At 37.7% G+C, this 13443-nt stretch overlaps 1 protein-coding gene across 7 annotated transcripts in view; it reads left to right on the plus strand.

Moving 5' to 3' along the window:
- The window catches only part of MRTFA (myocardin related transcription factor A), a 145079-nt gene that overhangs the window by 81427 nt on the left and 50209 nt on the right, over positions 1–13443 (plus strand). Inside the window, exon 1 of one of the 7 annotated variants that reach the window (XM_053662012.1) lies at positions 1006–1538. The exons of 4 other annotated variants lie outside the window; for them this stretch is intronic. In XM_053662012.1, coding sequence (XP_053517987.1) covers positions 1331–1538 — 208 coding nt within the window. In that variant the 5' untranslated portion in view covers positions 1006–1330. Of the gene's footprint in view, positions 1–1005; positions 1539–13443 lie in introns of those variants that run through there. 2 more of the 7 variants (XM_053662013.1, XM_037160651.2) reach the window with 2 other exon arrangements.

Genomic DNA, 13443 nt, shown 5'->3' on the forward strand with positions numbered 1-13443 from the left:
GAGCATCTTATAATGCAGGTGTGGGGCAGGTGAAGATGACCAGCTCTATTCTCAAAGCCCCCTGGTTGGCCCTTTGGTTGGGAGCTGTGGTAGATGGTGGCAACAAAATTGATTCTTATACTTTACCTATTTTTCTACTGGAATGAATTGTCCAGTGTAGAGGTTTTTGTTTCCATGCCTCTACACTATATGCCTTGCTCAACTTCAAGTGCTGAAGAACCTTGCGAGAAGAATCTGGTGGCACATCTGGCTCCAGCTGTGCTACCAGCCTTATTATCCACCACCACCACCCCCCATGGTTAAAAATGTCGGTGAATGTTGTGGTGACAGCTTGTTTCCCTAATTAGCTGGATACGTTTTTCAATTCATTCTGTTAGTGTAGCTGCCCTGATTGCCCACCTAGTGATTTGAGTGGTGGGACTATGATATCTAAGGAGTAAAGTCAGATTGTGAGGTAAGTTGAGGTCCACAAGATAAAGGCATGAATCTCTGATTTTTGGCGGGCTGATGCTCTCATTGCAATCCACGGTCTCTGACCCTAACCAGCATCTTTAAGAGCCTTTCTTTTCTTTCTAAATGAAAAAATCACATATGTACCAAGCTATACATTTTTTAGAGATTTTGTCAGCAAAATATTTGCAGATTGCTAAGAGCGTCTGTTTATTCATTTGTTCATTTATTGAGCACAGTTGCCAATTAACTATTGTGTTTAATAGTACTTTTTTCAATGCAGTGTTATGGTTTATTTCACAGTAAATTCTTCTTAGTTTTTCTCTGTACCTCCTCCTCTTCTTAGTTTGGTATCTTTCATCTATAAACATTTAAAAAACAAATGCCAAATGAAATAAAATAGTGCAGTGTTTTAACTCTTTGTTCCTCTTTGGTGCAGACTTTGCACAAGAAGGGAAGGAGGCGAAGGAGAGAAGAGGGAACCTGGTCATGTGATGCTGCTTGTCTGGCAGAAGCCTTTTAGTTCTGAGCAGAGAAACCAACTGTTTACTATTTTGGGTGAATGAGGTTGGTTGGTGGTGGCTGCGAGCATTTTCTCTAAGGGAACCCTCTTCTCTTCCAGGTCTACACATTGAAATCAGTCCTGCCTTTTGGCATTTGGGTAGAGGAGGGAGGTGTCTGTGTCGGAGGCCCAGTGCTGACAGGAAGAAATGTTTTCCAGGAGGCTTACTGATTCTGACCTTCTGCTGTCACTGCTTTTAATGCCCACTCCCTAAGGAAACCTGGGATTTAGCTGTTCTTGCAACCCTCAGTGCTGCAGAAATGAAGTACCCACTTTAACCTAAAGAACAATGCTAATTAGATCTTCAGCAAATACTAAATGGCCTCTTTAAGGAGTGAGGGAAGAAAGACGGGTTTATTGCCACACTGGCCTTTGGAGTCTCACATCTCCCCCAGCATACTGGAGGAGAAGACCAAGAATCATCATCACACGTGCAGGATTCTGCCCCTCTCATGGATTGTCCTGAAGCCGGGAAAGGACAGCTACTCGGCAGTGTGCCTGGCCCCTTATCACAGTTTGCGGGAAGGTTGGCATATTTATCTCTTTGGGATTTGCATGCTTTTTTTTTTTCTCCTCAGCTTACTCCTGTCTTTTATCCACTCCCCATTTCTCTGTAGCCATCCAAGCTTTGACTTTTGGTGGTTTATTGTCTCAGTGTTTTTATTAAAGCTGTTTGAGCACTGAACAGATACATAACTGGAAATGGTACTTAAGGGTATATTTCATGACCTGATTGTACAGTATTCAGGACTTTTTACTTTCTTACTCCTCTCTTTCTACCCATGCAGAGCTCATATACCAAACTGAGACTATGGAAGAACAATGGAAAACTTTCCTTTAGTAGGATGGGATTCTTCCCCTTTATATGGGTCCAGTACAGTGTTTTGTCAATAAAACATACTTTGGCCGTAGGTACAGTACTATACAAATAAACAGGGAACTATTGATTATGACTTCAGTTTCTTCTGTGCTAAATACTGAAAGTGAATAGATGACCTCTAAGGTCTTGTAACACTAAGATAACATAATTTTTACAAAATTTTAAACAAGATTTTATTTATTTTTTAGAGTGAGGGGAGGGGAGGAAGAAAGAGAGGGAGAGAAACATCAATGTGTGGTTGCCTCTCACATGGCCCCCAGTGGGGACCTGGCCCACAACCCAGTTGTGTGCCCTGACCAGGAGTGGAACTGGAGACCTTTCCGTTCTCAGGCTGGCACTCAGTCCACTGAGCCACACACCAACCAGGGTGATAACATAATTTAAAATAAAATAACATTTGGAAGCCTTTTTACTTATATATATGTTAGTTTTGGTTAGAGTGAACAGTTTGGACTGCCCTTACCAATCTTTTTAGTAATTGTAGAATTACATTAGAATTTCATTTAGTGGTATGAAAGATAGCTAGAAGCTCTTAATTAGATTTAACATCCATAAAGGAATTTTCCTTTATGAACATCCCTCTTTTGTATTTCAAAACTGCAAAAAAAAATACATGGATACATTTGAGTTCTGCAAAAAAGTTCAGTTTTAAATTTGAGGAAAATTCTTTCAGAAGAGTTCTAGGTTATGGAAAAAGGGGGGATAGGGACTTTATCCAAATTCTATTAAATGTGAATGGAAAAGAATTATCAGCATTTTTCCTCTCCTATCTTGGATACCCTCTATTATCCATTACCAGAATTTATATGTATACTTATTAGTGTTGATTACATAAATTCTACTTTTCTAAAAACTTAGACAATTCTTTTTAATTTTTGAGCTCTTTTGGGTCTTTATGAACCTCTGACAAGATGATTTGAGCATGTGGAATTGGCAGTGAAAGAATCCACTGAAGAGATGAATGGTCAATCATCAGTGCTCAGTTTGCAAAGAGAATAATTTACAAAACTGGTTGAGAGCAGTTGATTTTTCTTTGAATATGTGGATATGTTCTGCACTGATGTCTAAGAAACAGCACAGCAACAGAGAGGGAAGATTGTTTGAAAACCAGAGAGGTAGTATGGCTTAGGACTTGTATCTTTGGGCTGTTTGTTGCTGTTGACTTTTTATAATCCAAAGGAGAGGGTCGTAGTGTTTTAGAGTCTCAATCTGAGAATTAAGAATATCTTTGTTTTCCATGTAGAAGTGCATAGGAATTAGAAATGCAGACTTTTCAAAAGTAGGATCAAAATGGTAATTATGGACAACTACTGTAAGCAGTTGACTGTGTTTTTATGTTTTTCTTTCTGTGCTTATAACCTGCACTTAGAATCTGAATGTCTACTGGATCTTGAGAAGACTCACTTTATGTGTTCTACAAATATAAATACATATTGTTTGTAAATTGCACAAAAGAAATAAATTATGCATTAGGTAGTGAAAGTATAAAGGATGTCTCATGTTACTTCTTTGGGGCCAAAGCAGGTTTTTGAGGGATAAAGATAAGTTCCTCCTTCAAAAACTCAAAGATGCACAGACAGTGGAAATGAGTCTTCTTAGTCTTGTGTTTTATTATTATAGATGAGTCCCTAACAATCTTATTCTTGTGTAGTTTTCTTAGTTCTGTCTTTTTTTCCTAATTAAAAAAAAAGATTTTAAAGGCTGGCACACATTTTAAAAAATAATTGTTTAGGATTATTAGGAGGCCACGAGCGATACTTTTCTCATTGTTTTAGTTGATAGTTGGAAATGCCCAGAAGGATAGGAAACAAACTTTAAAATTTACCTCTAATGGCATTAGGACCTATGGTTTTTCTTAATAATAGACTTTGGCAAGGATCAGATATGCATTTTTTACGAAGAGTGAGCCATGAAAGATTGATGTTTTGTGGTTTAATACAGCTTTCTGGTGCGGCATGGCCCAGGACTATATCTGTACTGTCCAGTACGATTACCAGTAGCCACATGTGGCTGTGGAGACTTGAAACATGAATGGAGTGACTGAGAAACTGAAGTTTTAACTTTGATTAAATAGCATATGTGGCAAGTGGCTACATTATTGGATAGTACAATTCTAGACCCTTCACAGTCTGATTTAGCCAGCCTTTCCAGCTACTTTCCACTATCCCCTTTCACAAGCTTAAGGCTCCAGCTAAATTGGAGCATATTCATTATGTCCTTATAGTATTTCCTACCTCCAGGTCTTGGTTCATGCAGTTCATCCCTGGTTCGAGAAGTCTTTCAAAGGTGATTTATATGCTACTGCTCCCATGAAGCTTACCTAATCCTTTTTGTATTCTGGTAATTTATTATATCTACAAACTCTTAAAGCACTAATGTCACTGTCCTTATTACAGTGATTTATTTTACATTTCTGATATTCTCTGCTATATTTATAAATTTCTTGAGGAGCTTATATAGTTTTTATGGTTGTAGGTGTGTGGTAGACTTAACCTTTTTTCTTACCCCTTCCCAAGTGCTTAGCAAAGTGTGTTTGTTTATACATAGTAGATGGTTAATATGCATTAGCCAAGTTAGTCTACTGAGGTTACTGTGCTTCCTGACACTAGAGGGCAGTATCATGCCCATAGCAAAATGTGTTTATCCAAAATGACAGATATATTGAGTCTCATAATAATTCTAGCCTTCATAAGGAACTCACATCTCTTATTTGTGAGTGTTAATAATGAATAACCTTTTCCCATAATTTTCTTAAATTAGATTCAGAATATGATGCTGAAGCAGGAAGTTGGTGAGATTCTTACTAAGAAAAAACTTGGTAGATTGGAGAAACACCAACCACAGCATTAGTCAGGAAAGAGTAATTCCTTCGGGAAAGAAGCCTTTTTCTGATAGGTAGCTCGTGTTCCAGTGCTGAGGTGATAGTCAAGAACCTGAAGCTCTTGCTTTGATCTTGCCATGGTGAACTTGGCTATGTTGTTTTAAGCTTGGCAAGCCAGTTTCTTTTGTTGTATAGTGGGTGTGATGTCTGCCATTCTAATCCATAGGTTCAAATAGGGTTTCATGTGTGAAAGTAGCTCTGTAAAGTATTATATAAATGTATGGATTGTTTTCCTTCTCAATTCCTACCTTATGCCTTGTACCAGGGAATATACATAGTAAGTGATAGAGTATAAATATTTTTGACATTAATTTTTTTACATTTTAGGTAAAGAGTATACTCTGTTAAAGGTTGATGAGAGATAAATTGATAGAATTACTGCACACACTGAGAAGTGATAATAGTCACAATACTTTGGTTAACACATATCCTGTTCTTTGATGTTATGCAGCCTTAAAGTGAACTGTATGTGATGTGTGTGTGTAAATTATATAGAGTTTAGACTCTTTGTTGTCCCCTCTTTAGTGGATTTATTTTTTTATACCTTCTACACTCCTTAATATTAACTTAAAATATTCAAAATGATCTAAGTATTGTGAGGTTTCTGAACTCATTATAGAAAACCAGATTCAAATACAATTACTTAGCCAAACTGGTGTAGTTGGAAAATATGCACATTTTCCTGCCAGTTTTGTGGGTTAGAAAAGAAGCAAGCCATTCAAAAAGAGAGTGGTGTAGTGGTTGCTTTTTGTTGAAAACAACCATCAGCCTGAAGCCTTCCCTTGTAAATCATTAGATACATCAAATAAAATATTCAGCTGAAGTTCATGCAATCTCACAGTTACCAAACACTCTTGCCAAAGAGAATTGCAGTCATAATATCTGCAATCGAATCATTTCCTGTTCAGGCTTGCAGGTGGGGAGCTAAATGAAACTGCAGTTCTCTAAGATTAGTTATAAAGAGAATGGGTTGCTGGGAGAGGTCTTGATGATATTAAATAACACTCTAGCAAATGTGGGGATAGAGAAGGTACCCTAAGATACTGGAACTAACCAGACTTAAGGAATAGATCAGGCTGTGCAAGCCCACTCCTGTGGGGTGATCTGTTTAAAGCTCTTCTGTGGCACCAGATATGTGCTGATCACACTTGGGCAGTGGGCCAGGCAGATGGCACATTCCTGCACCGACCTTCGGAGGCTTGCCAGGTTACAAAGCTGGCATTAGAGGCATGGCTGTTCTCTGGCATGAACAACCCAGACAGCCTGCATTTCATCTAGCATTTGGTCCTCTCCAGTTGAGGGGATGCCTTGGAACTGGTTTGGTCTCTGAGGCCACTCAGGAGTTGGCATGTATTCTCATACCCCTTGCCCCTGCCCTATCTTAGAGTTGATTTTTACTGTCAGCATAGCCCCAGAACTCACTCACACCCTCTATGTGATTCCTCCAGACTGGGGATGACCCAGAGTTAACCTCTGAGATGCCACTACTCCCCTCCCTTCTGACACCAGTCCGTCTTCATTGACCCACATTTTTAGGTTTGACTAAACCTTCCATCAGAGAATAGGTAGGGGCTAGGCAAGTTAGGCTGCAACTTGTCCCTTCATTTGCTTCAGTGCATCCCTTTGCACTGGGTAAAGGAGGGTTGGGTGTGACCCACTCCTTAGGCTTCACGTTTTCTCTCTGCTCCTTTCCTGTTGCCCTTTTGATTTTTTAGAATCTGATACTGAGCCTCTCCTCCCCCCACTCACACCCGATGGAGTCTCCTATGCTATTTCTGTCGGTTTAATGATCCCCAGCTGTTGCTGTTTTCAGAGCTGGGAGAGGCAGAAGAGCCACAGAAAGAGGGGGTCTTGCCTTGTGTGTCACAAGGGTGTCAAACAAGTCTGATTCATTTTTCTGAAAGAACTAGGGTGCAGCTTCTTAGGAGAGGTGTTAACACTGGGATGATTTGAAAATGCAGGAAGAGGGAAACTGCAAGCTAGTATCAGAACATTTTTAAAAATTAGCATTCTGCTGATAGGCGTGGCACAGTTTTACTCAAAATTATGCTAGAAAAATGTTGTATGTAGTAACTGGGTAATAGTTTGATCACTTTGCATTCCACTATTATTTTAGCTTTGTATCTGGAATGTCTCCTCCACCTAAGATATGTGTTGAAGGAGCCAAACATCTAAATAAAAAGGAGCATTTCATCATAGGAAAATATATGGAAATTAATCCTGAAGTGGCCAGAAAGGCATTGATTTCAGTTCTGCTTTAACTTAATGCAGGTTTGTTTCGTAAAATTTTGTGCAAAACCTGCAGTATTGAAATGTTCCACTTGCAAATTCAACCACACAAACTTCAGGAAATAATAAAGTTGCAGTTCTAACAACATGAGCTCCTTTATAGTTACATATACATTTACCTTTGAGAAATCTTTGTTAAACCTGGGGGGTGAGGAGTTGGAAATTCCTGCAGTTAAATGGGCTATTGTAATAGACTGGCTTTTACGTATTTGATTTTGAGAATTTTAACCCTTCCAATAATTGTAACTGGTATATACTGGTAGCTGATAGACTTTTACACTTGGTGTGCTGCATGAAGTTTAATTTTATGGATTTCATTTTTCTGTAAAGAAGAAAAACTTTGCTGTAGCCCTTACCAAAATTTTATTTTAAAATATTCCTTTAATTCTTTGAGGCGAATAGATAAAATTTTATACCACCTAGGATTTAAGACTGAGAAATGATTATTTTTTGTTTATAAATCCATAGAGCACTTTACACAGAAGTATTTGAAGAACTTTTAGGTTTTTTGTGTGTATGTGTATTTTTAACCCATTTGGCCAAATTTCTAATTTCTAATCACTTCTTTGCTCCTTAGTTCTTCCCCTAGGAAAAAAAACTATTTAAAAATTATTTTAATCAGAATTTACGTTTTTATTTTTCTCAATGTCAGTTAAATGAAATGTCATTAATTACTACAGACATTCAAAATTAATTTCAAAAATATCAAGAAGCTAGGAAAGGCTATCAGGAGAGTTCGAAATACTTTACTAGAAAAAAACAACTTTCTAAGTATTTACAGAAATTAAATGAGGATATTGGCCTCCTTCATTATTTCAGTCATGATAATTTTACCATGCTATATGCTTTTCAGGTCCATATTATAAAGTTAGAGAAGGAGTAAGCACTCTAACACAGTTTTAAGGGGAAATGTTTTTTGTCACTTCTGGCTTGCTGTAAAGTAACTCTCCTTTTCAGGTTTTAAATTGGCTCACCTGTCACCTGCCCTCAACGAAGTTGCATGCAAAATGTCAGCACCAGTAATACCAGCAGGGAATAGCAAATGAGATTCAAGGCTGCTCTTATTTTCTGGGCAAATGTTCAGAACTAATGCAGCTGGGAAAATGCTATTCCTGGTGCCTTTGACTTTGGAAGGGATTGTTCAGATGGCTCTGCCAGTCTGAAGGAAGCACAGTCCTGGTTTATCTTCAGCCCAGACATCTGGTGCAAGTACATGTTATGCTCAGTCTCATGCAATGGGATTATTTGAGCATTGTCTTACAGATCCTCAGAACAGGGGCTTGTGACATTAAAGTAGCTGGCAGTTTGAGATGTCTGCTGCAGTTAGAGAAGGAAACAATTTCTTTTCCCCAAAGGGGAGATAAGCAACTATGCAAAATGAAATGGCGAGCCCCAGATTTTTGAGGATGTGGGAAAGAGTTTGATTTATTTAGTTATATATTTATATATAGTAATTATTTTTTGCTGTGACTCTGGCAATAAACGTGATGTAGTAGAAAAAGCACAGACTTTGGTGTCAGGTCAGTCTGTGTTTGAACTCTAGCTCTACCTCTTATTAGCTGTGAAAACAGTTACTTAATCTCTTTGAACCTCTGTGTCTTCATCTATAAAGTTGAGGTAATACATAGTTCAAATAGTTGTTGAAATGAAATGAGTCACTGAAGTAGTACAGCCAACCCAGTGAATGCATAATGTACGAGTTCAACATATTAAATTCATTTTATATCATAGTTTCCTTCTCAAAACAAGTCTTTTCTCACCTCAGTGCCTCTGTATTTGCTATTTCTCCAAATCTTTTCATGGTTTATCATATTTTATAGTTTTCTGCTTAAGAGTCACCTTTCTCCTCAGAGGGGCCTTGCTTGTGTACCCTGTCTGAAATTACCACCCTCAGTTACTCTCTGTTCTCTTTTTCCTCTGTATTTTCCTTCACATAATGTACCACCAGAAATTATAATATATATAATTTGTTATGTTTCTCCCACTAGGACATGTGCTCCGTGAGGGCTGGGACCTCATCTATTCTTTATTTCGCTGCTACACCACCTAGCATAGTACCTAACAGATAATAGGTGGGTGATAAATATTAGTTTAATAAATGAATGAATGAATCAACCTGGAATCTCCCTAGTGCCAAGGAAGAACCCCTAACAGAATGCAGGAAGGAAGTTGTACCAGGAAGTGGATGTTCTCTGCCTTTTCACTATGGATGTTTCTGCTTTGAGAACTAAGTGGGAAGTAGGCTTGTGAAGTTCTCTTGTGTCCTTCCAGACTGCCTCTCGTCTCTGGGAGGAGTCCCTCTGAATGACCTTTACATGTGACCACTATTACCCTGTTAGTCTCTCTTCCTTTTGGAATCTGAATATAAGGATTCTTTTTAGATTGTAGAGTTGTGAAATGTCATATATTGTGCACTGAAATCACCTAGATTTCCCCTAGTCGGTAAGTACGTAGATCTTCCCAGCCACATCACGCAGATAACATTATTAGTGCAGTGTCATTTTTAAACATGGGGACTGGTATGTTTTATGAAAGAAGAGAGTGCAACATGTAACAGTGGTTAAGGACTCAGACTGCAGATTGAGATGGATGACCTTGGATACATTACTTAATCTCTCTAATGCTCAATTTCCTCATCTACAAATAGTATTATATAATAATAGTATCTTCCACATAGCCTTAAGAATTAAATAAGATGATACATGCATGTTTACACTTGTTTACACTATTTTATAAGTACTGTATTATTACACAATATAGAAACCTTATATTTTGCATAATTTAGTAGCTGAGGTTCAGTTTTTTTAAGTTTATCCCTTGTAAATTAGCAGGTTAGATATATAAGTAGCCCAGGTTTACCAGACCAAGGAGATGCCTTATCTCCCTGCCTGTATTCCTGATGATATTCAGATTAAATAGGAAACATTTTCCATTTTTTGGTATTATTTCTAATTTCTAAAACTGAGAAAGATTTTAACTCATGTTTACACACTGTATAGAGATGGAAATTTATGGAATTGTGAAAGAGATAAATGATTGAGCATATTGGTAAAATAATCAAACTTGAAATCATACTGTAGATGGTTTTTGGTTGGCATATGTGATTTTAAACAGAATTAGAAATTCCTGTCTTCAAGACTTTGCAATATTACATTATTGTGTATTGTATATGATTTTGTCTCAATCATTTTATAAATTGAATTTATAAAAGGCCCATTGTTATTTGTTCTTTATAATTAAATAAGCACTTATAGAAATTAATTTCTTTCTGTCCAAGACAAGGTAACATTTTAGTCTGAAAAAACCTTATCTTTGATATATTTTAGTAATTGATTCATTAATCTTTCTAAAGGGAGAATCAAATCCATGAGTTCTTTAAGTAAACATTTTCTTTTGGAATAATTTTAGACTTACAAAAAGTCACACAGATAGTATAGTTTCCATATGCCCTCCACCTTGTCATTCCTAACATTAACATCTTTTTTTTCTTACTTACTGTACTTTTTAAAGGGTTTTATTTTTATAGAGAGGGGAAGGGAAGGAGAAAGGGAGAGAAACATTCATGTGTGGCTGCCTCTCATGCGCCCTCTAATGGGGACCTGGCTTGCAACCCAGGCATGTGCCCTGACTGGGAATTGAACCAGTAACACTTTGGTTTCCAGGCCCATGCACAATCCACTGAGCTATACCAGCAGGACCCTAATGTTAACATCTTATTATAACCATGATACATTTGTCAAAACTAAGAGATTAACATTGGTACACTACTAAGTAAACTCCATACTTTATTTGGATTTCATCTGTTTTCCCATTGCTGTCCTTTTTCTGTCCCAAGATCCAAAATAGGGTACTACATTGAATTTAGCTGTACGATTTTTAGATGGTGGATCAGTAAGATCCCAGAGAGAATTCACTTTCCTTTTCTCACCTCCATTTTTTTGGGGGGGGGGTCTTAAATCTGGATCTAAATTTCAGTAGGTCCCTCTTTTTCTGGTAACAGATGAGTCGACTGTTCTGGGTCCTTTAACCACTATTTCCATATTGACAGCTTAGGTATTCAGGAACATACTTTCAGCCCTCACTGTGTATTTAATTTTATTAATGAATGGGTAGCGATTCTTCTGCCTTTCTCTGAGTTTTTCTTTAAACATACCAGGTTGTCTAGAGTCTGGGAACAGAACGTACTTCTTCGCTGACTGCATGTTCCAGAACTGCCTTCCAAAAGGAAACAGTTCTCTTTTCTTTTTTCTTTTCCCTTCCCTCTCCCTTTCGATTTTTTCTTTGATGTTTTTGGTCTCCCCTTAGAGGTAGTTTTGTTAAATATATTGCATTCACTTGGAACTTATACAGTATTTATATAATCAAATCAGTATGCAGTGCTTAGTCTTTTCCCCAGAAATCATAGTTAGGTTGACAGTAAACCTGTCTGGTTAAGGGTAGGGCTAATTATAGAATACATTGGGACTTTAAAATGCTGTTGTTTATGCTAAAAGCACAAGCCAGAAATACATTTTTGGTTCTGTGTACACGGTGCTAACCCATTCAGGCTCATTTCCCAAGTTGAAGGAAGAAAATTAATCATGAAAAGGATTAGAGAAACTTAGTTTAGAAAGCTTAAGGGATTATATGTAAGAAGTAGAAGAAGAAAAATTCAGACTTGCTAGAGGACAGGGTAAGAATTGAGAACTAGGTAGCGGGAGAGTATGGAAAGGAGGAAGGAAACACAGGTATCTCTCCTCTCTTACATCTTTCTAGGCTCTATCAGGGAAGACTTGTGGGAGATTACAATAAGTAGGAGCCCAGGGGAGGGAGTGTTACCTCTTGGGAATGACAGCAGAAAATTACTTGAACTCTAATGCATACTGATCTGAGGATAAGTGTAAACCTCACCCGAGGACATTTTTTTCATTGCTTTGTAGAGAGAAGGGAGAGAAAAACGTTGATGTAAGAAAGAAGCATCAGTTGATTGTCTTCTGTACGTACCATAACCAGGGATTGTACATACCTGGACAGGAGATTGAACCTGTAACCTAAGTATGTGCCCTGACTGGGAATTGAACCTGCAGCACTTCTGTTATGGGACGATGATCCAACCAACTTAGTCACACTGGCCAAGGCTGAGGATAAAATATTTTTAAGGCCTAGTTTATATGTTCCCTGGTTCTACCCCATATAGAAAGTATCTTGTTTCTCTTTCTTTGTGACTTCCAGTGTTGGGTAGTATCACCTTTGCACCTAAAAAATAGATAACTATTTGAATTTTGTTTTTAAGAAACCAACATTTGTTTATTATTTATGCACACATGTATATTACACATAAGACTAGATGACTAGAATTTGGCCAGGACCCTTAGTAATAGGGCATATGTGCTAGCTAAAATTGAATTTTCCTATGGCTTCTTAAGTAAAAGTCTATATTACAGATACCAGTGTTCTTCTTGTAGCATTGTAATTAATCATTTGAGTTTATTTTTTCCTTATTAGACTTAAGAATTCTACAAGGATGAGAACAATGTTTTATTCATATATGTATCTCTAACACCCAGCCCTGGCTTTGAGGGTACAAAAGATGTTCGAATGTGTGAATTGAATCATGGAAACAGTCAAACTGCCTAGTTGGGATGTGGTGTCTGAGTATGTTTTCTCTGAAAATACTTTTCACTGTTTTAAGTGCTTATTTGATGGTTGTTTCCTCCATGAAAGTGTATAAACTTCACTGAAGGCAGTGATTAAGTCGCTCTGGTCACTACTATATCCCCAGCAGCAAGTGAAGTGTCTGGTGTGTATTGTAGACCCTGCATTCCTTAGTTGAGTGCCTAAGGAAAGTTTTGACAAGGGACTGAGGAAGAACTGAGTAAGGCATGAATATGAAGTTAGTAGATGTGCAGACCAGCTAGAGCAACTAAGCAAATAAGTGTCATGTCAAGAATAAATGAAACTGTTGGCTTTCTCTTATTTTCCTTCAGCTTACCCTGAGCTCTCTGTTTTTCAAGGACTTTTAATATCTTGAACAATTGACTTTATTATAGTAAAGAAGAAATGTGAAAAGTTAGTTATCACAGAATGTTAAAGGAGGAGAAACAATGAGTTCCAGGGTCTGACCTCTCTGATATCCTTTATTCTTTTCTTACAAGACATTGATCATAACTCGTACCTATTTATATATGTGATTTGATGTTTGTTATCCCATTGCACTGAAAGCTTTCTGTGAGCAGAGACCATAGGTGTATTCAGCACCTGGCATAGGGCCTGGCATATAGTACAGGCGTGTCTCAGAGATGTCGTGGATTTGGTTCCAGATTACTGCAATAGAATGAGTATTGCAACAAAGTGAGCTATAATCTTTTTGCTGGTGGAGGGTCTTGACTTCCACTGTAAAGG

The sequence above is a fragment of the Artibeus jamaicensis genome, unplaced genomic scaffold (genome assembly GCF_021234435.1).
Source record: "Artibeus jamaicensis isolate MK-2021 breed Jamaican fruit bat unplaced genomic scaffold, CSHL_Jam_final contig_233, whole genome shotgun sequence".
NCBI lineage: Eukaryota > Metazoa > Chordata > Mammalia > Chiroptera > Phyllostomidae > Artibeus > Artibeus jamaicensis.